At 46.3% G+C, this 25,045-nt stretch overlaps 1 protein-coding gene across 19 annotated transcripts in view; it reads right to left on the bottom strand.

Moving 5' to 3' along the window:
• Positions 1-23,774, bottom strand: part of CAMK2G (calcium/calmodulin dependent protein kinase II gamma) — a 164,907-nt gene extending 141,133 nt beyond the window's left edge. For 5 of the 19 annotated variants that reach the window (XM_079975221.1, XM_079975208.1, XM_079975214.1 and 2 more), the window contains exons 1-2: positions 23,320-23,770; positions 21,384-21,478 (exon numbers count right to left, since the gene is read on the bottom strand). In XM_079975221.1, coding sequence (XP_079831347.1) covers positions 21,384-21,478; positions 23,320-23,384 — 160 coding nt within the window. In that variant the 5' untranslated portion in view covers positions 23,385-23,770. Of the gene's footprint in view, positions 1-21,383; positions 21,479-23,319 lie in introns of all 19 variants that reach the window. The other 14 variants (XM_079975224.1, XM_079975222.1, XM_079975220.1 and 11 more) reach the window with 5 other exon arrangements.
• Between the last annotated feature and the right edge of the window lie 1,271 nt (positions 23,775-25,045).

The following is a 25,045-nucleotide window of genomic DNA, read 5'->3' on the forward strand; positions in this document are numbered from 1 at the left end:
ATTAACTACAATGTCCAATTATGGCAGCTATAATTTATAAATTGAGAATGTAGAATTATATGGGATTTTATGACTGGTCACTGGATGGATGCTAGATGTAGCATCCTTTATTTCCTTTGGTTCAGCTGGAAATCTTTGGGGGAAATCTGTCTTCATGGCCCCCCACTTTGTATCTTTAAATTTCACAGCCTAAAACCCTGTGTAAAATGGGGAGGGGGAGAAGGAGAGAGGATAGAGAAGAAAAGTTCAGAAAGAAAACTTAAGGCATCGCAAGGGTTGGAAACAAAAGATGCCTAATCCTATAGGCAAGGCTAGTCTAGGAGAAGCAGGTGATTCCTCTCCCCCCCCCCAACCCTGGGTGTAATTTTCTTGCATGAAGACCCTTCCCTGATAGGCAAGAAGTGGGGCATTCAAAAAATAAAGACTGCCTCACCCTGAAATAATATGGTTATTTCAGAAAACTTCCTTTCACAGCTTTACACAAACCAAAAATGGATGGAAGCCTCTAAAGGTGCAGAAAAATGTAACTGTTCAGAAGCTTTTAGCACGTTTAAGGGAAAGAGAGAAATAACCTGAGAAAAGCCACACATATGGGTTGAAGTAATTGATATCTTGCTACTCTTGTGCCCAAGTACCTAGATAAGTTAGTCGAATCAATGGCCTGGATCGCAAATGCTGCTAAGCCAGGTTTTATTAAACCACTGGTTTTGCGGCCATCTGAATCTTCCCAGCAGCTTAACCACAATGCCAACAAAGCAACATTTGAAACCATGGTTTGCTGTTAGCTTATGGTTGTTTTAACTATGGCTTGCCATTATATGCAAACCCCACATATCATGGTTCCTTAACCATGGTTTATCTGGCCACCCCAGATACTCACTAAGCTACAAAGGTACAAGGTAATAGCTGATGGAAAACGTATCAAACCATAAAAGAAAAGGCCATGGTTTGTTTGACTATCCATGCAACAGACTGTAGTTTAACTCGTGGTTTATTAAACAAGCCACAGCTTGGCATCAATAATTTTTTTCTACTGACTTGATAGAACCTATCCAAATCTGGCTGTTTTAAATGTATTGCTACTGAAGATAGCCAATTAGGCTGAATTGGTTTAGGTTTTTATATTAATCTTTGTAGTGAGTGCACAAATTATCACATCACCACAACTGAAAGCAATAGTTCCTTAGAGAAGTGGGGAGAATTCCCTGTTGCTAGGGAGCTACCTGTCACTTTGATTGTTTAAATAATGCCTTGTGAGAGCATAAGATAAATCAGAAAATGGAATCAGGCACTGTGAATATGCTGGTATGTCCCAAACAAAGGCTGAATTTTGGTGGGCCTTCATAAAGGCAAGGTGAGGAACTTCAGCTCTGGGGGGCAAATACAATTTTCCTGGCCTCTCTATCTGATCCTTGGGAATCTCCCTGACCACAGCCCTAAGTATTTTTAGGTAGTACTATGTTGGCAGTTGATGTATGGAAGTGAGAGCTGGACCATAAAGAAGGCTGATCGCCGAAGAATTGATGCTTTTGAATTATGGTGTTGGAGAAGACTCTTGAGAGTCCCATGGACTGCAAGAAGATCAAACCTATCCATTATTAAGGAAATCAGCCCTGAGTGCTCACTGGAAGGGCAGACCCTGAAGCTGAGACTCCAATACTTTGGCCACCTCATAAGAAGAGAAGACTCCCTGGAAAAGACCCTGATGTTGGGAAAGATGGAGGGCACAAGGAGAAGGAGACGACAGAGGATGAGATGGTTGGATAGTGTTCTCGAAGCTACCAGCATGAGTTTGACCAAACTGCAGGAGGCAGTGGAAGACAGGGGTGTCTGGCATGCTCTGGTCCATGGGGTCACGAAGAGTCAGACACGACTAAACAACAACAACAATGTTGGCAGTTTCTACTACAGCTCAAGGGGCAGAAGGTCTTGGTCAAGGGTGCAAAACATGATCTGGCCAGTGGGCCAAATTCTGAGCTCCCACGGCCACTGACAGGTGAATGGGAGCCATCACAATGACATCAGGTGACCAAACTTCAAAGGAAAGTTCCTGATTTGTTCTGAACTGGACTGTCAACTGTGATGCTTGTATAGACAAAAGCTGACCAAATGCTATCATCTTTCCCCATACCCTTGTACTCACATCAATATATTGCCAGCTCTTAATGAATAGTTGAATGGAAGGTGACGACTTAGCCTTCCAGTCTGGCTGACCCTAACGAATGCATGACCCATAGTTCACAGCATACATCCTCATCAGGAAAAACCAAAGGGCTGCTAAAGGTCAGTAATTAAGAGCTAGTGCAGCCCTTTAACTGCCCAAAGGTTCATATCCGGGAACTGCACACAGACTCCCTAGGAGCTCCAGGGCAGGAGAAACCTTCCAGAGTACATCAGCAATTAGCTCTACCCTGAAGGAACAACCCTTCTAGCTAAACTCAGTGTGTCCTAACAGGACAGCAAGGTTGCAATTCCCTAACCTCCACAGGGCCAGAGGAAATGCTACTTCTATTACCCATGAAATGGTATTACTTTTTGACATAACTGCACAATATCATAGCAGAGCACAGCTGCACTGAAGCAGAAACACTAAAACATATCCAGCAATCACCGGACACCAAGACTGCAGGGAGGGTTTAAGAGGTGCCCATTGCTCTTCTCCATGTGTTCTTTCCCAGTGAACACATGACTGACAGTTCTCCCTCAGGTCACGCTTCACTCATCAGATCAGATGCACAGCATCAAGTCCCAGGCAAGGAGCCAGAAGGTTGAACACACGTCATCTATATATCCATGCCGCAAACTGCAACAGAGAAAAGGAAATCCCTCAGATGCTGTCTCACCTGCCAACTGCAAGCCCATGTGGAATAAAAGGAGTATTAAAAACAGAAGGACTGTGAAAAATAGACTACAAACCTGAACACACGGGGGAAACGTTTATATATATATATACACACACACACCTTACATCTAGCCAAACACATCCTGGTGCCCAGGCACTCACTTGGCCACAAGTGACCAACAAGTCAGATGCAAAATGGGCCTGGCACCTGGCTAATTTTGAACACTGGGTTAACTAATTTACACACATACACATACACAAACACCCCCCCCCCCCCCAATTCTGGCACCCATCACATGTACTCCAAATCCAAACTCAGCATCATTACTCTTCTAGAGAGATCTAAGCATTGATTAACAGAACTACAGATTCTTACCTAACTTCCCATCCCGCAGGGGAACAAACACAACTTTTAAACTACAGCCAAAGATGCTCCATTTCTGAACTTTTACAAGTGATCTGGCACTGGGTACAGAATCAGCCACAGCCCAAGAATTACAGTGGTGCCCCACAAGACGAATGCCTCGCAAGACGAAAAACCCGCTAGACGAAAGGGTTTTCCGTTTTTTGAGGCGCTTCGCAAGACGAATTTCCCTATGGGCTTGCTTCACAAGATGAAAACGTCTTGTGAGTCTTGCGAGTTTTTTCCCTCCCCCCCTTTTTTCTAAGCCGGTGGCGCTGTGGGTTAAAGCCTCAGCGCCTAGGACTTGCCGATTGAAAGGTCGGCGGTTCGAATCCCTGCGGCGGGGTGCGCTCCCGCTGCTCGGTCCCAGCGCCTGCCAACCTAGCAGTTCGAAAGCACCTCCGGGTGCAAGTAGATAAATAGGGACCGCTTACCAGCGGGAAGGTAAACAGCGTTTCCGTGTGCAGCTCTGGCTCGCCAGAGCAGCGATGTCACGCTGGCCACGTGACCCGGAAGTGTCTCCGGACAGCGCTGGCCCCTGGCCTCTTAAGTGAGATGGGCGCACAACCCCAGAGTCTGTCAAGACTGGCCCGTACGGGCAGGGGTACCTTTACCTTTACCTTTTTAAGCCGCTAATAGCCGCTAAGCCGCTAATAGCGCTAATCCGCAAATAGGGATGCTTCGCAAGACGAAAAAACCGCTAGACGAAGAGACTCGCGGAACGGATTATTTTCGTCTTGCGAGGCACCACTGTACTTAATAGCTAAGCCTGGAGTCACAGCACAAAATGACTGCATGCAAGAACCTTAGGAGATCCTAGGGACCCAGGGCGGCACACTATATGAAGCACTGGACATTCACTACAGCCTTCCCTTTTAAGTGGCTCAAAGGAACTGGGAATCCTTGAACAAAGTACTGGTGACTAAAGCAGATAGCAAGTAACAGCGGGCTGAACATGTAGAACAGGGGTCAGCAAACTTTTTCAGCAGGGGGCCGGTCCACTGTCCCTCAGACCTTGGGGGCGGGGGCAGACTATATTTTTTTTGGGGGGGGGGGGTTGAACTAATTCCTGTGCCCCACAAATAACCCAGAGTTAAATAAAAACACACATTCAACTCATGTAAAAACACCAGGCAGGTCCCACAAATAACCCAGAGGTGCATTTTAAATAAAAGGGCACATTCTACTCATGTAAAAACACACTGATTCCCGGACTGTCCATGGGCCGGATTTAGAAGGCGATTGGGCCAGATCTAGCCCCCGGGGTCTTAAATTTGCCTACCCATGATGTAGAATGAGTCAAAGTTCATTCAGTTATTTTCTTTCTTTCTTTCTTGCAAGAACATTTTGCAGTGGTCCCTCTAACCAATGAAATATTCATGCACAGGCAGCATTTCAATCATATTATTGGGAGGGAATTAAAAAAAAAAATCTCTGGGGGGTGGGATTACTAAGGGTAGGTCTGAGCTGAAAAAGCCAAACACATCACTTCCTCAAGAACTTGTGTGATAATGACATGCCATTTGGTGGAAGAAGAAAATCACTTCAGGAATGTCATTTATGCATCAGAGGGATAAGCCTCCTCTAGCAGCAACCAGTTAAGCAATGCTGGAGATTAAATACATCCAAGGCAGAACATTTTTCACAATCCCAATCTCCCTCTGCCCTGCCAAAGACCCACGCAACAACAACAAAAAGGTTAGACATGTCGCTTCATAAAAGAGGCAATGGAAGATCAGGAGCTAATGCTCTTATGATCAGATGCACTAAATGGAGCCATCATGTTTAGTGGCAGCACACCCATGAATATTTTTTTTTATTTGTGTGATTTATAACTAGCCCTTCAATAGGTTTCCCAGGGTGGACAATAGCAAGTTAGAATTAGAATAAAACAAATTAAACCCAAAACTATAAGCACATCCCAATATAAGAAGGCAGAAGGTCTTTAAGCAGAGGCTTGACAACCATATGTCAGGAGTGCTCTGATGGTGTTTCCTGCTTGGCAGGGGGTTGGACTCGATGGCCCTTGTGGTCTCTTCCAACTCTATGATTCTATGATTCTATGAATTTAAAAATGAGCACTTAGTTAAATATGAAGTTTCTGTGCCTGGAACTAAAGTGACAAAAAGACGGGTGCCAAGGAAGCTTTCAACACATGGGGAGCCACCACCAAGTAAAGTAGACCCTTTCCTCTGTTGTCACCTGTCACATCTCATAGACATGGGTGGAGGAGAGGGGAAAGAATGGCAGATACTGGGGAAGAGCCTTCTGCTTGTGAACACCCCCAGAGCACCCACAGGTGAACACACCCAGAACACCCACAGGCCATTGCTGGACATATCTCATTCTCATATATAATGTCAGGAATTATATGTCTTCAATGGTTATACCAGGAATAAAACAAAACAAAACAAAACAAAACGTTAATGGCTGCAGAATCTCTCTGTTCTCCACATTTGGAAGACGACACCTTTAGGTAGTAGGAGGGGCAAAGAAAATGTATGGAGGCCTATTTGCAGTTTTAAATTCCAACATAGGTGCTAAAACAGGTTGGGGTCCAGCATCTCTGGAGATGCAAAGCATGGTTGTCTTAAATGTTGCCTACTGTAGGAGTGACTGTCTCTGCTTATGTATTTGTAAATGGAACAAATATGACAAAGACATGCCCCAGTCCTCTCTCATCAGAAAGAAAACAAGATCTTGTGTCATTTCCCTGAAATACCTTGTTACTCAGAAGGAGGGAGCATGAAACAAATTTATTAAAAGATTTGTGTGTGTGTGTGCATCTGCAAATCCTCACATATGTGTGTACAGTGGACACTTGGGTTGCGAATGTGATCTGTGCGGGATGCACGTTCGCAACCAGCGTCTGTGCACGCATGGGTTGCAATTCGGCGATTTAGCGCTTCTGCACATGCGCGACCGCCGAAACCCAGAAGTAACCTGTTCTGGTACTTTCAGGTTTCGGCGGTCTGTAACCTGAAGAAACATAACCTGAAGCGTCTGTAACCCGAGGTATGATGTACAGGTATAACATACATATGTACTTACTGGTGCACCTAAACTCTATGCACAATTTTATACTTCTCTAAGTCCCACTTCCTGGTGTGTGTTTTTTCCATGTCTGGTCCTTCTGCACAGTTTATACCAAGGACAAATGTAAGTAATATGTAAATAATTGTTATTCACTGTGCTTTCATACTAACCCAAAATGGTAATTTACAGGGATTTTTTTATGTGTGCCAAACGTCACCAGTTTCAACATTATACAAATAAAGGTACGTTGTAAATCAATAGGTACCAAGCAATTCCTGCTGCAAGATACAAAAACTCCAAAGTAAACTGACATGATTGGAGAAACAGCTTCAGAGTGAACCTGCATACCACAACTGGCTCAGGAGCTGCCTTTTCCAGAGGCCAACAACCTCAAGAGAAAAGTCAATGGGGGGAATTATATCTCCTAAGTATAGGATATAATGAGTCAACATCTGGAGTTACCCAAGAAGGTGTCTCTGCTGCACAGGGTGGACTAGGAATAATATCATTTTGACATATTAGATACTGAAGACTCCACAGTCTTGACATATATGACAGATGTGCCAGATGTTAACTCTCCATGGCAGATGGCTCTTCCCTGGAGACACTGGAGAACATGAGAAACCCCCGTTCTTCTCCTGAGCTTGACAGAAGGCAGCAGAACATGCCCAATCTTGTGTCATGCTCTGGGGATACTTGACCATTTCAGAACATCAGCAGAGAGTCAGAAAGAAGACTCTTCCCAAAGGAGTGGGAGGGGTAGATAGTCACAGCAACAACAGCTAGTGACCATAATCAACCGAGATGTGTGGGACCTCTACTGAAGGCTTTGGGCAAACTGCACAGATAAGAGGCAATAAAGGTTGAAAAAGTCCCAGCCAGTTAAGCAATGTTATCTGTTACAACTCCTACTATGTTTCGGAGATAAAACTTTTCAGAGTTAACATTATCTCATTAAGAGAACAAAATAATAATAATAATAATTTAAAGGTGTACATATGAATCTCTCCAACAAAGGCATCTTGGACTGGTGGTTCCCCACCCTTCTCAGGAAAAGGGACCTTCTTTCCATAAGCAGTAAGAAAAGCCCAACAAGGGTGTACCCATTACTTGCATGAGCTGCATAGAGCAAAGTTATAATGTCAATCAAGCAGCAACTCTCTGCATAACCAATGTACAGTACATAATAGTCCGGAGCTCTTTTTATTGCATCTCTGTTCACAGGGAAAAAATCGCCCTACTAATAAAATACCCAATTCTTCAAGATCATAAACCTATTTGTGCACACTCCTTGTCTGCCTTCCTGTATGTGTTTCCATTAAAGTTGAACTGTACAAGACTTGGGCCCACGAACACAACTGTATAGATTCAAACATCTACTTCCTCTTACAACTATCTCCTCTCCCTGGAATACTGTTGAGTTACATTGCTTAACGACATCATTCAGTAACACTACCGTCCAAGTCCATGTGGACAGTTATAATTGACTTACAAGATGGGTGGGAGGGTAAAGCGACAAGCTCGACTTTACTTAAAGCACCCACAATGTTTACCAGGCAGTGGCTTTTCTTCAGTTAGAGAGTGCCTGCACAATCTCCGGCCAAAAAGCATGTGGCTTGAGCAGGCCCTACTCGCAATAGTTATGAGGCAGCACAGTGCTTCTCAAACTGTGGACCACCGGTGGGTCTCAGCAAAGCATCCTCTCGCTTCCCCCCTGCCCTGTTATAGCCTTTTGGTTGGGTCAACACCAGCACCTTCCCAGCTCCCCACATGCACAATCCATAGCTACATGTGGGAGTTGGTTACAGTGGCGTAGCGTGGGGGGTGCAGGGGGGGCCGGCCGCACCGGGCGCAACATCTGGGGGTTAGGGTTAGGGGGCGCAAATCCACGAGTTAGGGGGTGCAAATCCATGGGTTAGGGGGCGCAAATCCACGGGTTAGGTAAAGGTAAAGGTAAAGGTACCCCTGCCCGTACGGGCCAGTCTTGACAGACTCTGGGGTTGTGCGCCCATCTCACTTAAGAGGCCAGGGGCCAGCGCTGTCCGGAGACACTTTCCGGGTCACGTGGCCAGCGTGACATCGCTGCTCTGGTGAGCCAGAGCCGCACACGGAAACGCCGTTTACCTTCCCGCTGGTAAGCGGTCCCTATTTATCTACTTGCACCCGGAGGTGCTTTCGAACTGCTAGATTGGCAGGCGCTGGGACCGAGCAGCGGGAGCGCACCCCGCCGCAGGGATTCGAACCGCCGACCTTTCGATCGGCAAGCCCTAGGCGCTGAGGCTTTAACCCACAGGGAAGAAAGAGAAAGTGTGGGGATGGCTGAAGGCGAGGAAATTGAGAAGGGCCCAGGCAGCAGCTGCTGCAAACCCTGCAACCCCATTTTCTCTCTCTCTCTCCTCCTCCTTCCTGCACAGTCTCCTGTCAAGACAGGAAGCCTCTCCTCCCTCTGAAAGGGCCAAAGAGGACACTGAAGGAAATGGAAAAGAGGAACAAAAAAAGTTATCATTTTAGATAAATTGGTAAAGTTTGGAACAGAAAAGGGTGACATGAGGGGGAAGACGCTCCAGGGGGAGGAAGTGAATGTAAAAAAAAAAGCAAGGAGATAAAGCTTCCTTTAAAACCCTCTTCACCAGTAAGCTCTGGCCAAGATGAGGAGGGCCCAAGGAGGGATTAGACAGCAGAAAATGATGTAAGTAACTGCTAGCTATTTATGCCAAATTCCACTTCCATCCACCAACGTTTTGTTACTGGTGGGCCTCAGTAATCTCCAGCCTCTCAAATGGGCCCTGGTTAGATAACCCCAACTTAGGAGTTGAATAGCATTGTCTTCTGTTTCATTTTCGAAGCTCTTCGAAGACAAATTGCAACAAACAAAGACTTACTCATTTTTACCCCAAATTTCAGAAGTAACCCAGATCTGACCCCAAACTGCTGGCAGCTTGGGTCTCGTTCATAATATAGAGCTGGGCCTATTGAAGATCTCTATCCCTCGGCCTGGAAGCAACATCACTACTGGTCAGAACGGAAGGGATGGGATACCTGGGGGTACCTTCCAGATATTGTGGCACAACTATAATCATCCCTGGCCACTGGTCAACAACATCTGGACTGTTTCCTATCCCTGCACCTAGCCCTGTTACTTTACTCATAAATATGACTCAAAGCAATGTAGAAACACTAAAGCAGGCTTCCTCAACCTCAGCCCTCCAGATGTTTTCAGACTACAATTCCCATCATCCTTGACCACTGGTCCTGCTAGCTAGGGATCATGGGAGTTGTAGGCCAAAAACATCTGGGGGGCTGAGGTTGAGGAAGCCTGCACTAGAGAAATACAAAAAACCAATTACCATAAGTACCATTAATAAAGACCATAACAAACATATCTATGCAAACAAAACACAAGTCTAGCAAATCATGAGCTCACGTTGGGGTGGGGGGTGGGGTGCTACCCTTCTTGGATGAGTTGCATGGGTAAAATGCCACTGCCTCAAACCGGGGCTTTTTACCCAGATCCTGAGTGATCTGTTTATTCTGGATTAGTTCCAGAATGAGCAGGAGGGCACCTGTTCAAACCTAATCTAACCAGGAGGAAAAGGTTTGCAATAAGAATTATTTGTCCTCCATCTGCCGTATTAGACTGAACTGGTCAAAAATTTAGAAAATCCGGTGTAAGGGATACTAGTCCCCATCCTTCAGCCCCCCACTTCTGGAGCAGGTAATCCTAGACTCGACACGATCGCAAACAGGACAGACAAACAGCAGACTGAAATCCTGCCTGCTGTAGCACATTTATAAAATATACAGCGTAAACCGAGAGGCAACTTGTAAGCCAGGCTGATCTTGCCCACGCACCTCACTATACAGAGGGAGAGCACCAGTTCCTTGCTGAGAGAGACCACAGCATGGCAGCTCCCTTGCCCAGACCCCTGGTTCTCTGCAAAAGTCATTCCCAGCACCACAGAGATAGCGTTTCCGTTAAATATGTTCCCGAGCTTTTGGCAAGGTCAGGAGCTCTGTCACGTAAGCTCTTCTATTCCAGTGATCCCTTCTAAGTCAATTTGTTCCAACAATAAATAAAGATTCTATCACTACAGTGTGCATCATATTGCAACGTTGCATTATAAGCAGGCAATCCCAGAAAGGCGAGGGAGAGAGTTGAGGCAAAAGGCAGCTGGCACAAGGGGAAGGCTGCAGTTTATGACATCATCTTATTACCTCTCCCCCCCCCCATACATCTATCCCTGGAGCCGGGAAGTGTGTGCAACACAAAGCACAACACTTCCAGCATCACGGCGACACAGTATCCCCATTAAATAGAAAAAGACTGACCAACAGCACGATCACTGCTTATTGACCTGTATCCATTCCTGCCCTAGCTGACTTCAAGCCAACAAGACCCAAGACACATACAAGTCGAGAAAACGCTATTGTGGCTGTTTCTGCTTTCGTCCTCTTGAAACAGACAGGCTGAGCCCAAGGAAATACCCACTCGTCTGCCAATGTTGTGGCAGCTTTTACCTGTGCTGCACAAGCTAGGAGGAGGCTGAGCAGCAGGGGGGCATCGCAAACCACACTGACTGCAAGGCAGTTTTGACAAACAAGCCAATATTGCGCTTCATCTTGGAGAATTAAGACTGCATCTAAGGCACAAGTGTGTAAATTGGTGGACAGGTCTGGTATGTTCTCAGCACCCGGCTTCCCTATATGCAAACCAGCTTGTATTCTTGCACTCTGGACACTAATACTACAAACTGTGTTTCAGGATTCTGCAAACTTGTATTGTGGATTCTCATTTTCCACGACGGACCTGCCTAACTAACCTGCAGTGCAGCACACTGTTGCCTGCATCCAATTCACTGAGAGAGGGGGAGGGGAACAGGCTGACTTCACTCCAGCCCTGCAAGAGAATTCTCGACAAGGAAGAACAGTGTGCCACCCCTGAAGGGATGGCAAACTGATTCCGCCACCCGCCCACTTCCCAATACTCAGCCCAGATTTCACTTTAATTCCTACCAGCCATGTCAACAGCTAATCACAACTTCAAAAAAGCCTAAAATAAACTGGTGTTGTATGTGTTTGTTATATTATTAATTAGAGTTATAAAACAATGCAATTTTGTTTTTTAACGTAATGGAACCATTTCCCGGGGGGGCGGGGGAAATTAGCAATGGATAATTTTCCTCCCCAAAAGTTACCATATGCTTTGCGGTAAAGCAAAGTTTTTTTAAAAAAATAAAATAAAATGTATGGGTAATAAGGTCTGGGGCGTTTCAAGAAAAGCCAAGAAGGTTCAGTTTCTCAGGGTGCTCTACACCCTGATTTAGAGAGCACTTTTATGGACTACAAGCAAATAAAGCTTCCTTGAACTGGTTCAGACCACTGGTTCCTCTGGCCAAGTGTTGATCTGGTTGCTTGAGGCTCGCTTGAATGGAGGTCTTTCCCAGTCCGGCTGTTTGGGAACCCTTTTGGCTAAAGGTGACAGGCTAAGACCTGCTTCACCCCAACTTCAGCCCTCTTTTGAATGCTCTCATAGACCCTCAACACACTCCTATAAGGTAGACCATTATCATCATTTCCGTTTTGCAGAAGATGGGGGCTGATGCTGCAAGATATTGGCTAGATATTGAAGATCGGTGTTAATATGCCCAGACTGTCTTGCCCTGGTGAGCAACCTGGCTGCTGAATTCTGAACCAGATGAGGTTTCTGAACCCTCTTCAGAGGCAGCCCCATGTATAATCTAACCTAGAGGTTACCAGAGCATAGACAAGAGACGTTAGGTTATCGCTGTGCAGATATGGGTGCTGCAAGGTCACCAGCTGAAACTGATGGAAGGCATTCTGTGCCACTGAGGCCACCTGAGCCTCAAGCAACAGCAATGGAGGTCTGGCAATTCACGCCCTTCACCACCATGCGACAGCCAGCTCTATTGTTCTATGCATTTACAAAACACTGACAGCCACCTTCAAAAAGAAGTTGCGTGCAATCCAGCAATAAGCTTCCCCACAATTTCAGTGTAGGTCATGGACTTTCATTTATACTTCCTAAACTCAAGATGCAGTCGTGTTGATTTGCAGATGTTCCCAAGACCAACTTTCAATTTTACTAAGCAAGTCTCAGGACTAGCTAAGTGCCAAATATTCTGCAAAGCGGGTCTTTATCCCTTGCATACAAACCTGTATAAAACTATTTCATAAATAAACTTTTTCAGCATCCCTGGCTCAGACATTCTCCAGGTGAAGCTTAGGGTACTCCTGTCCCCCACTAACTTTGAAATTAGGTGGCTGGCCAAAAATTTGTTCCACGTAAACATTTTCTAGTTGCTTAACAGCAGAATCAGGATAGTCGAATATTCCTTCCTACAGCGTTCAATATTTGCTTTATTATTCCATCAAGAGAACAAGTTTGAACAGACTAGCTTCTCAGCACTGTTTTTTTTAAAGACATCAGTACTATATTTGCTATGAGGACTTGGGTGAAAGTGCTACAAAAAGAGCGGCAAATTACTGCCGCACAATGACTTCTGATATTTAGCACAACAGTTAACGTGCATAATAAACAAAGCTCATTAAATAAGAAGTCATCTATTGACCGGCCAAGATGGATGCAATTTCCTCTGCCCAATATTCCTGAGATTCTGTCACACAGTATACTCTCTTTTACATTCAGACATTTATTGGCGGCAAACAAAATCCAAGACAAGTTTGCACCTCACAAAGAGCAGTGGATTCCACATACAAGCACACATACAACCAGGCCTTTGGATGATTAATCTTGTAACCCTTTTAAATGTGGGGGGGGGGGGTTTGGGGGGGGGTATTGGTTTGTTTTTCTTTTTCTCGTTTTCTTGTGTATTTTGTGCTTTTATATTGTAAACCACCCTGAGATCTGCGGATGAAGAACGGTACACAAATTTGATAAATAAATAAAATAAAATGTGAAAAAGCAACATGAAACCCTTGGTTTCATGACAGAGTAATAATGCTGCACTGGACAAGCAGAAATTGCTGCCCATGTGGCAAAGCGACCAGTGTTCTTTGGACTGGCCTAGAAGCAAGTCTGGCAACCCATGAAGCAGGGATGGGGAATTCTTGGCCCTCCAGGTGTTGCCTAACTATCATAATCCCTGACCAGTGGCCATGCCGAGTGGGAATTTTGGGAATTCGAGCCCAACATCATGTGGAAGGCAACAGGTTCTCAATACCTTCCTTAAAAGATGAAAAAGGCAGACAAGGCTTAGACACAGGAGGGGAGAGTGCTCTTGTGCTTGAATCCTGCTTGCTGACTTCCCATGGACAGCTGCTCAGCCACTGTGTGAACAGGATGCTAGACTAGATGGGCCATTGGCCTGATCCCGCAGGTTCTTCTTGGGTTCATATGATTCCATGACACTCTGTATGCCAACGTTAAGCACTAATGGTCTAAGGCACAGCAGTTACACACCCAGGATGGCAGCCCCTCCACCCCTGGGCAGCAGATAAAAGAATCATGAGAGAAAACCATTTTCCGGCAACAAAAACTTACAACCTTCCCCTCTGCCCCCACAAGTAAGTTCCAAAATGACACTTGCCAAAGCTCAGCAGTGATAGAGCAACTGAGCTGAAGAAGAAGCTAAAGTCACACACAGTTAGAACTTTGGCACGATTGACCACAATTCTCTCGTGGGCAAAGAGAGGCATAGCTATTAGTGGGAAAGGTCCTATATGCTTTACACTGAGAGTAAGTAACGGGGGGAGGGGGAGCAGCTTCATTTTAGAGTGAAGATGCCAATAAAGACTTGAGTTGAGTTCATTCCCCTTTATCCGAGCAGAAGACCTACTTGGTAAAAAAAAAATGCTGATAAATATGGCCATTTTTAATTCCACTCAGTTATATCTTGCTTCTGCTGGTATTAAGGAATTTCTAAGAGAGTTGTGATGTGCTTCTCCCACCCACATTACCAGGGCAGCATCACGAACCAAAAAAGTGTCAACAGTGAGCATACACTTTAACACCAGTCTCCCCCCAAAACCTGGTGCCCTCCAAGCATCTTGGGCTGCAATTCCCACCAGCATGACCAATGGTCAAAGATGACAGAAATTCTACTCCACCATCACCTGCAGGGCACCAGCTTGGAGAAGGCTGCTTTCGATGCTGCTGAAGAACTTGCCCTTCTCTGCCGCAGTGTTGCAGTGTAAACAACAACATTCTGTTAAGGCAAGCAATAGGTCACTGATGGTTCAAACTCTGGAAGGTGATACCTCAGGTTAAGAACTTAATTCATTCTGGAGGTCTGTTCTTAACCTGAAACTGTTCTTAACCTGAGGTACCACTTTAGCTAATGGGGCCTCCCACTGCGGCCACACGATTTCTGTTCTCATCCTGAAGCAAAGTTCTTAACCTGAGGTACTATTTCTGGGTTAGCGAAGTCTGTAACCTGAAGCGTCTGTAACCTGAGGTACCACTTTTAAGTTTTGGCAGTGTGAGGTTCTGTGCTGCTATGTTATTAATTATATGTTTCTTTACTACATTCATATCCTGCCTTTCTTCCAAGTGGCTGACAGCTATGTGCATAATTCTCCACAACAACCCTGAGAGGTAGGTTCGGTTGAGAGTGACTGGCCCCGGGGTCCCCGGATGAGCTCCGTGGTCGAGTACAGTTCTGACCCTGGTTCTCGCTGGTCCTAGCTGAGCACTAACTATAGCGGGTAGACAGACGTAAGGTAGCGGAAGACAGGCTGCAAGCATGAGTCAAGCAGAGAGCAGGAGCCAGCCCAGCGATCAGGGAAATCCCTCCTCCGCCAACCTCCCCATCTCTTTATCAAGTCACTGGCTGACAAGTCTTCACCCATGCCTTCTCTAACTTCTAGTCAGTCAGAACTTGGAACAAAGTAAAGATTACAACGGCTGAAGCAAGTGAAGCAAGCTATCATCTCCTTTCTGAGTGTCCCTGAGAATCTTCACTCAAACATTTGCTGTATTAGAAGCTGATCCATTCTAAACTGGTTTTATGCAGCTTTGCAAGAAAGTCCATAGGTATGCACCACCAAAAAAATAATACAGAGCTAGAATATGATGCAGCAAGCTACAGCAATGGGAAACGGTAGTTATTTAAGGAAGCAGCAGCCATCAAAGTATATTCATGACCTAGAGACGAAGCCCTGTGCTTCTGTAGTTTTCTTAGAAAGCTGCTTAGAAGCCATTCCAATTCATAGGGACAGTGAATTGGGGCCTCCTTCGCTGCCAGTATGCAGTTTGACCGCATTATCTGGTGTCACTTTTGCTCCAATACCTTCCAAGCCTAATATTTAGTCACCGCCTTGATTCACATGCCTACCCTGCAGCACCACAGAAACTGAACACCTCTTAGGTCACCGAGAGCTATATCTGATCCTACATACTGTGCCAGATTCCATTCGTTTCCAGCACAGGTTCCTTAGACACAGATTCAAGGAACCTCCCTCTCTCTCTGCCTCACTCCTCTGCCAGCTTTATACTTCTCCTGTTTTATTCCCTTCCGTTCCAAACATGGCACCCACAAACCCCACGCCCCATGCAGCTATTCTCAGAAATGTTCAGTTTAATTAACTCACAGTCACCATCACACGGAATTTTCCTATGACATTGATGCTGTCCCTCAAAGCCATCCTGCCCTGGTTGCTTCCACTGATTTCAAGCTCATTAGTTTGCCCTCTATGTAGTTGGCAAACGCCGACGGGCCGCAGTTTGCTGCAACCCAACAGCTGTCTGGGTACTTAAAATCTTAGGCGAGCACATTATCTGGTGGTTTCGGATGCCATGGCAACTGAGTGACAGATATTTACTTTCCCCAAATCGCCCCAGTTTTTACGCTATCCCAACTTGCACATTCACCCAGGGTAGACCAAGGCAACCTTCCTGAGGTTTACTTTGCAATCAGAGATTCACATGGAACAGTCACACGGCAAGCTTCTTATACATGATGCTAAATCCAACACGCCATCTATTTGGGGAGAAGGGGGCGAGAAAAGCTGGAATAATATTTTTCAGCAAGGACTACGCTGCCACCGTCCTCTGATTTTCTATCTATCCCTCCTCCATCCAGGGGCACAGCAGCCAAGTAAGGCCCATGCTTCTTGCTGCCATAGGCAATCTGTAACTTTACCCATACAATGTCTTATTGTATGCACAACAGTTAAATAATAAATAACACATTAAATGTTCAGGAGTTGCTTGGGAGAATATATTCATATTTTCGTTTTTAAATATCTGTCACTTCTTTATTCCCCTCTCCCCTTTACAATGGTCTGAGATGTGGTTCAATAATATTTGGGACAGAGCTAGTTCAGAACTGGGCTTAGAAGAATTGCTAATGGGGTTACAAAGGAAAATACCTTTGATGAAACCTGGTCTCCCTTTCTTTTTATACATAAGGGAAGAAGAAAGGAAAGCTCTCCCATCAGCCTCACAAACCTGTCTGTGGAAAACCTATTATGTTCTGCCAATGTTTTAAGGCTGCGTGAAACAATATTTGCCTGGCACCTGCTTCATATAATACAGGTAGGTGGTTTAAAAACTATTTTATTTTCTCAGGTTTGGCTGGCTTTGTGACTGCTTTGTTACAATATGTATTGCTTTGTGCTGTATCGTCTGTTTTATTGAATTTGTATGTAGCCATTTTTAATATATTTTTAAAACCAATTGTCTGTTGAAGCTGCTTACTTTGGCAAAAAAGTAGCTTCCCACACCTCATAACATATAAACAAAACACACGCCAAGTTACTAAAATCCCTCACCTCCACGACACAGCACCTCTCTTCAACTCCACCACAAAGCCCAGGCAATTGCCTACACAAGAGGTGACTCAATATGGAAAGGATGCCCATTACTTCTGCACAGGATCTTCCCCACACACTCTTCCCTTATTCACAGCTCTACTGGTTTCCAGTTTTCCCTTTGCTCAAACTAAATTATAAATTAAATTAAAGGGAATTCTTTAAGGCCAACCCTTATTCTTCACTGTTCCCAAGGCTGTACATGGGTTCTACCGACTTCCCTTTGTACCGTTGTCACTGGTGTCCATGAAGACTCCCATTTAATTTTAGACTGCAATACCCTTCAGGTTATCTGTCTTACACCCCTGCTCTGCATTGCTGCAATATGGCTAAGACACCATCCTGTTCTGAACAGGGGTGGCTGACACCCACCCCACCCCAGTTTAGGTAGCCGAACCACTCCACATCCCCTCAAGCAATTTTCTTCTCTATCCCCCGCCCTAACAAGACCACAGTGATTTTGGTGACAACAGCACCCAAAAAAAAGTGGAGGGAGGTTGAAATAGGCACAACACTATACCAGAACCCAGATTGAGATGCAAATCACCACCATCAAATTGATCAGCTGATTAGTGGAAAGGTGGGAATAAGCCCTTTACTGAGCTAGTGTATGGGGGGGGGGGATGTGACCCCAGAGAGATGGCCAAGGTTGAATGTGTCCCTCAGACCAAAAAAAGGCTAGTCACCCCGGTTTAAATGCAGTCGCCCAAAGCTACGCTTAAAATACCAAGATATTAATGCGAATTACTTGCTCTTTCCACCATCACTCGGCACATCCTGAGCTATTCCCTTTCCCACTCTTACAAATATGTATGTGCGCAAGTTACGTTGGAGAAAGCAGGAAAGGGATTGCAACACAGCACTACTATCCAGTTGCACACCGATACACTAAGGCTGCAACCCTAACCCTGATTACCTGGGAGGTAAGCCCCACTGAATTCAGTAGTACTTACTTCTGAGTAGATGTGGTTAGGCTTGCCCTGTAAATCATCATTTCATAGGCATTTCAGAGTACCAGTGGGAGACTTTCAACAATATTCCTGTTTTGCAATAGGAGACCGAGACAATTTGCCTCAAATTCAGCCCACAGCGGTTCCTCTGCCACAGAGCACCAGATCCAGATTCTGGTCCAAGTCCCCCATCATCTTCTTCTACCACCTGCACGAATTCATTTCGGTAATAACAACTTAGCATTTATAATAGCACTTTTATTGAGTATTCACAGGGCTTCACATGCGATCTGTGAGCAATTCTTACAGGAACCTTGTTAAGTACAGCTTTATTATCCCCATGTTGCTGATGCGAGACTTGAAGCAGGGAGAAGAGCAGTTAGCCTAAGGCCACTAAGTTCACGGTCATGGTAGAAACTGAAATGGGGGCTTCCTGGCTTTGAGCCATTAAGCTAGTTCTTAAGACCAGTGCAGGGGGCCAGAAGCTCAAGTCAGGCAACTTCCATTGCAAAAGGGGCCAAGGCTATAACTGCTGGAGCTGCTTAAAAACCTGGAGAAAATCCAAATGCCTAAATGGAAGCAGTGCAGTTGCAGAACACTTGCGGGGCAACTGCAAAGGGAGCAGAATAGAAACAGTACATTTTACAAAAGGCAAAGCCTTCTGCGGAAGATGAAGGCCGCTGCATGTCTTTAGTTACATTAAAACCTGAAGTGTGCGCCTGTTTCTCATCCAGAATGTCCTCATCTCTTGAAATTAACTCAGATCAAGGCTGGTAATATGTACTCTGACTTTAACTGAAAACATGCTTGCTACACATAGCTGATTACTAGACAATACAAATAACAGTTTGCCATAAACGACAGTGGAAGAAGGCTGCTGTTTTGCACCCTAATTTCTAGCATCTAATTAATATGGTTGCACCAATGTGTCTACCCTATGAGGAACGGGCAGCAGATCCTGGATCGATGGTCAAATGTTACAGAACATTTAGGTGCCAGCCAAAACCTTCCTCTTCTCCCAGGCCTCTAATTAAACACTCGATGGCCTTTTAAATAGGAGGGGGAAGGTAACTGTTTCGTTTGTTATTATGTTATGTATTTTTGTGTGATGCTCAAATGAAAGGTGGTATAGAAATGCAATAATAATAATTAATAATAATAATAATAATACCATTTATGAAGGCATAATACAATATCTATTTCACCTGTTATATTTTCCAGGGAGATTTATTGGAATGTTTTAGTGCAAGTCCTTTGCTGTTATGGTCTACGGCTAGATACAAGTTTTTAAAATCATTTGGAAAATATAATATGCATGCTTCACGGTGACTCGTTGAGCCCTTCGTGCACAACATGATACAGACTTCTTGACACAGAAATAAGTCTCCACGCATATATATTTTTTAAAAGATGCACCACAATGTTGAATATATCCATTAGATCTGGGGGAAACAAAAAGCTCATTACTTTCAACGCCATTAAGATTAGTACTCTTATAAAATCAATATTCCACAAAAGACTATGTATGAACCTAGATTCCTTAAGAGGAGCTTCTCTTTTTGCTGCCAACAGTTTGGACTGCTTCAATTATTTGTTTGTTTGTTTGTTTGTTTGTAAAATGCACAGGTGTGTTTTACTTCATGCTACCATGACTAGGTGCGGTTCTTAAGAGCGCATGTTGAATCATATGTGCCAACTCCATAAATACTTTCAACCCAACCTATACATACCTACTCAGAAGTAGGTCCCTCTTTGTTCAATGGCAATGTCTCTATTCCTATGTACTGCAGAATAACCACAAAAACAGCACTAACTCTTTAACAAGGATGGCTTCCACACGGGTAAGTTCTGTTTCACTAACCTATTAAGATATATTTGAGAATGCCAACAAGCATATAGAGGTGATCCAGTTGACAGGGTGTACTTGGACTTCCAAAATACATACAACGAAGTACATCACCAAAGACTCCTAGGTAAGCTTCACCATCAGAGAATAAGAGGAATTGTCATTTGTGGATCAAGAACAGGATAAGCAACAGGAAGCAGAAAGTAGGAATAAATGAACAGTTCTCCCAATTGAGGGATGTAGAAAGTGGAATCCCCCAAGGACCGGTCCCGTGTTTTTCAATTCGTTTGTAAGTATATCTAAAACTAGGGATGAGCAGTGAAGCTGCCAGGTTTGCCAGTGATACTAAATTGTTCAGGCTGGTTAAAACAAAAAGGGATTACAAGGAGCTCCAAAAGAATATCTCCAAACTGAGGGAACGGGAAGTGACGAATGCAGTTCAATGCAAAGAGATGCACATCAGGGCAAAAAGTCTTATCTTATACACATATAACGTTCATGAGGTCTGAACTAGCAGTGACTGACCGGGAATGAGAACTTGGGGGTCGCAGTGGACAGCTCAATGACTGTCAAACCAGTGTGTTTGGCAGGCATGAAAAAGACAAATTCCACGCTAGGGATGATCAGGAAAGAACTGAAAATAAAACTGCCGGTATCACAATGCCATTATACAAATCTATTGGTGCAAATGCACCTGGAATGTGGTACACAGATCTGGTTGCCTCATCATAGAAAGGATATCAGAGAGTGATATCAGAAAATGGCAACTCAAATGAGGAAAGTTCACGACGTTTGGGATTTTTCTAGCTTTGAGACGAGGGGACACGATAGAAGTGTATAAACTATTATGCATGGGGCATGGAGAAAACCAGAGTGCAGAGGAAAGCTTTTATCCCCTTCTTGTAACACTAGTATTAAAGGGCATCCAGTTAACATTCTTAACTGGATTCTCTTAGCATTCGTTAAGAGAAGACTTGGGGCAGACAAAATAAAATACTTCTTCACGTAGTTAAACGATGGAATTCACATCCCACCAACTTGGGATGTTGGGTTTAGACAAATTCATGGGCGATAAGGTTTTCAGTGACTACTATCTCAGACATCCCTACATCCATCCTAAGAGGAAATATGCTTCTGAATACCAGCTGCTGGAAACCGCTGGAAGAGGGAGTGTTCAGGCTCTGCTTCAGGCAATGAGGATAGCCATTGCAATAACAGGTTGATCCAACAGGTTCTTATGATGTTCAACACGCTATTGGTGCAGTACTAGTGCAATACTATAGGCGCCAATCCCAAGTAAGAGACCTAATTCCAGAAAAAAAATGGGACCGATCTAATCCGCTATCAAATTTGAAAACACACAGACACCAAAAAAAACCCTAAATTTGAACAATGACACAAAGAAGGGCCCGAAGCTGGCGCTTTTCACAGGATGCAAATGAAAAGTTTTAATGATCCATTCCATGTCACGGAGCTGCAGGACAACTTGATCAAAAACAGCGTTCATGCACTCACCTCTGGCCGACAGCTTCTTGGTATTGATTATCTTTGCAGCGTACTCCTGGGATGATGTTTTTTTCACACATCTCCGGACCACTGAAAAAGCTCCCCTGGAACAAAAAGGAAAGGCTGAACCTGTGAAACTGGTTTAAACATGAAGCCCAAATCAAGCATTATAAACTGATGGCAAATCAAAACCTCATTATCTACACCAAAGTATTTAGCCAAAGTCCATTCTGAGTGGCTACAAGTATTTTTAAAGAGCTGAAAACGCAGCACTTCAAGAATTCCAAGTGAAGAGGAAGAACATAATTGCATGAAAGGATAACTAGGGTGGGTATAAGAAGATTTGGTTCCCACAAACAGTAGAGCTTTGATTATGAAGTTCTTTTGCAGGAGCTCATTACATCACCTAGACACACACCTGCATCGTACACATAAAATCTAAATAAAAATGATAATCTGATATGCAGACAAGAGGAAGGATTTTGCTGGTGTTCGCATTACCTCTTCTGTAGCGTAATTAATACATATTTATCAGCACAAGTTCAGCAAGGTGTTTGTGGCAAAAAAGGAGAGAGGTGAGTAGGTGCGCTGGTAAGGAAAAGATGCCAATTCCCAGAAAAGCAGGGAGATGTGGCAACCTCCATGAATGGTGACAGAGAGGACAGAGTAAGTGCAGGACAAAAGATGGGGGAAGGGGGGAATCCACCAGAGCCTTTTCAAAGGGGGGGGGACGTTCCTCAGGTGCAGAAGGCAGCCTGCCTGCACCCTGAAACGAGAAACCAGCCAGAACAGCAGACAAGCACAAACACTCAAGGAAACAAAGACCAACAGAAATGGCCTGGTCTGGGCAGGAGATACATTTCTTTTCCACCTATCTTCACCCACATCCATTTCTGTAGGCAAGTCAGAAAGAAGCAAGGCTGGTAAGGAAGATTGAGAAGTGGCTCAAAAGGGGATTGGGGGGGGGAGAGAAAAGATACAGCAGCACTCAGGGACTGGTGCAAGAAAGGAGGAGGACTGAAATGCAGCAGTACCTGGGGTGCATCTACCCCCCAACCACACACACAATGTATTCATCCCAACCAGAATATTGGGCAAATCTCCTGCAGAATACAGAGGGAAAGAAAAACAAAAACAGTGTCTGTTTAAGATCAGTGCTGGAGTATTTTTTTTTTGTGGGGGGGGGAAGCATTGGCACAGGGAACCTCCCTTGATGCATGAGAAATGCAGCAATGTCCCTTGTAGTGCAGAAATGAGGAGGGGGGAAGAAAGAATCTTGGAAGTTGCAGGCTGCAGCAACAGCAAGGGAGGGTGGCATTCAGACGGAAAAGCAGTTCCTGGGTTAAAGCAACAGTATCCAGCTCAGCAGTGGGTGGGATCCCCTATTTCTCGGGGCAGAAAGAGCCCCCATCTAGTGGGGGGAAGCAGACCCTCTGGACTGCTTGCCCCGGCTTCATTCCCTCCCTCGAGCTACTTCCTCCAACTGCCTTGGCATAACACAGCGGAGCACATTTCCTCCCGGGCTCGCTTTTGCAAAGCCCGGAGACCAAGCGCCTCTGCCCCGGTTTAACGGAGCCGCAACACGACGGCCTACATTTGCGCGGATGGCACGGGCTACAAGGCTCCGTTCCAATAACAGGTAAGGGAAAGTCCGCATCGGAGAGGAAGGAGGGAGGGAGAGGCTCCGAGCAGAGAAAAGAGAGTTTGCTAGAAAGACTTCCTGAGTAGAAACTACAGTTAGTAGCAGCAGAAGGGAGGGGAGGGCAAGGGAAGGGGACCCAAGATCGGGATCGGAGAAGGGGCGAGAGGGGATCCAAGGGGGAAGGCGGAGCAGCGCCCGGCCGCAATAACAGCCCGGCTGCCAGAAGCTGCGCCAAAGCGAGGAGGGAGGAGGAGGAGGAGGAGGAGGAGGAAGACACCGGCGAGGAACGCCTGGGCTGCGTACTTGCCGAGCTCCTCGTACAGCTGGTATTCATCGGTGAAGCGGGTGCACGTTGCCGGGGAGGCCATGTTCGCGCTGCGGAAGGCGTTGCAGGCTCGGCGGGCAGGCACGCTCAGCGCCGCCGCCGCAGGGACATCGGACTGGGCGAGGCTGCGCGGGCTGGGACGGTCGTCTCCTGCAGGAGTTGCTGCTCCTCTCTTACTCCCTCGCTCTCGCTGCTTCGGCCTCCGTCTCCTCCTCCTCCTCCTGGCGGAGCTGGTGCCGGCGTGCCTCTCCGCCCAGCTGTGCGCTCCCGCCCGCTTCACTGCGCACAGTCACCGCTCCCCGCAGAAAGACGAGGAGGCGGCGTCGGAGGCTGAGCGCGCCCAGCACCGCGAGATCTTCTTCCCGGGGAGGGAGCCGAGGAGGAGACGCCGCCGCCGCCGCCGCCGCCTCCTTCTCTCGTCTCGTCGCCCTCCTTCCTTGCCTCCGCCTACCAGCCAGACCTCCCTCCCCAGAGGAGTGGCCGGAGGGAGCGCGGGCAGACTCGCCAGCGAGGGAGGAGCTGGGCGCGGGCTGCGCTTGCGTGAGGCGGCGGCGGCGGCGGCGGCGGCTGCTTGGTTTTCTTCACAGCGAAGGAGCCCGCCTTCCCCAGTCTAGGCAGCCCAAAGCGCTGCTTGCCTTCCGCCTCACAGACAAGAGGCAGGAGGCAGAGTTACGCTGGTTGCGCGCGGAGCTTCCTCGAATGGAAGCGCGCCATTCAGCTCGGCGAGCGTTGCGCCGCCAAGTAAAGCGCAAGGCGGCAGCGCTTCCCTGAGGCGTGAGGCGCGTTTTTTTCCCTCAAGTCCCTTCGGAGGTTGGCGGATAGGAGTCCCTTCTATAGAAGGCTCGTGGAATGGTCGAGTTGGAAGGGACCCTGAGGGTCCTCTAGCCCAACCCTCTGCAAATGTATCCATGACAGGTGGCCAGCCAACCTCTGCTTAATAAACTTCCAGGCGAAAGTTCAGTTCCTATCTTATTCTTTTTATACCACCTCGCTCACCAGATGCAAAACGGAACGGGGGGGGGGGAAACACACAATTGACCCCCCCAGGCCCCCCGTGCTCCCCCCCCCCTTTTGCAGTGACAGCAGAGGCGCCGCCGTCTCCCGCGCTCTTTCTAAGCTATGCGCGCGCGCACGAGAGGCGGCGGACCGCAGCCCTGCCTCGCGCCGGCTGCCCGCGCCAATCGGGCGAGAGCAGACGGCTGCAGGCGCTTGGTGACTCTGGCTTTGCATACCCTGGACCGGATGCGCCTTGGTGAACGCGGGGGAGAGGGCGAGGGGGCGGGTCTCGTCGCTTGGAACGCCGTTGCCATGATAGGGCAGGAGGCTCCTCCGCCAGAGCAGGGTCTGCAAACGGGGGAGCTGGTGGCACTCGAGCAGGTGTCGAGGGTGCCCGCGCAATTATTTTGAAACGGGTTCTATATCTCGCGCAGGGGCAGTCTCGTAGCCAATGAGGTTGATCCGTTCGATTTTTGCTAATTGAATATACACGCACACATATGAAATAACCCTGCTCTGCAGCCAAAAGTAGCTTTTTGGCGCAGCTTTTTAATGGATGCAGAATGAAATTTGAGTGCTGAAACCCACAGTGGAAGAGATAATCCGACCCAGGAAAACAGCATTTAACCAATAACAGTCCACGGCAAATTCAGCAACTGCAGAAAAACAGCAGCTGCCTTTTAGAAAGCCAGATCGGGTCTTAGTAAA

The sequence above is a fragment of the Podarcis cretensis genome, assembly GCF_951804945.1.
Source record: "Podarcis cretensis genome assembly, chromosome: 5".
Taxonomy (NCBI): Eukaryota; Metazoa; Chordata; class Lepidosauria; order Squamata; family Lacertidae; genus Podarcis; species Podarcis cretensis.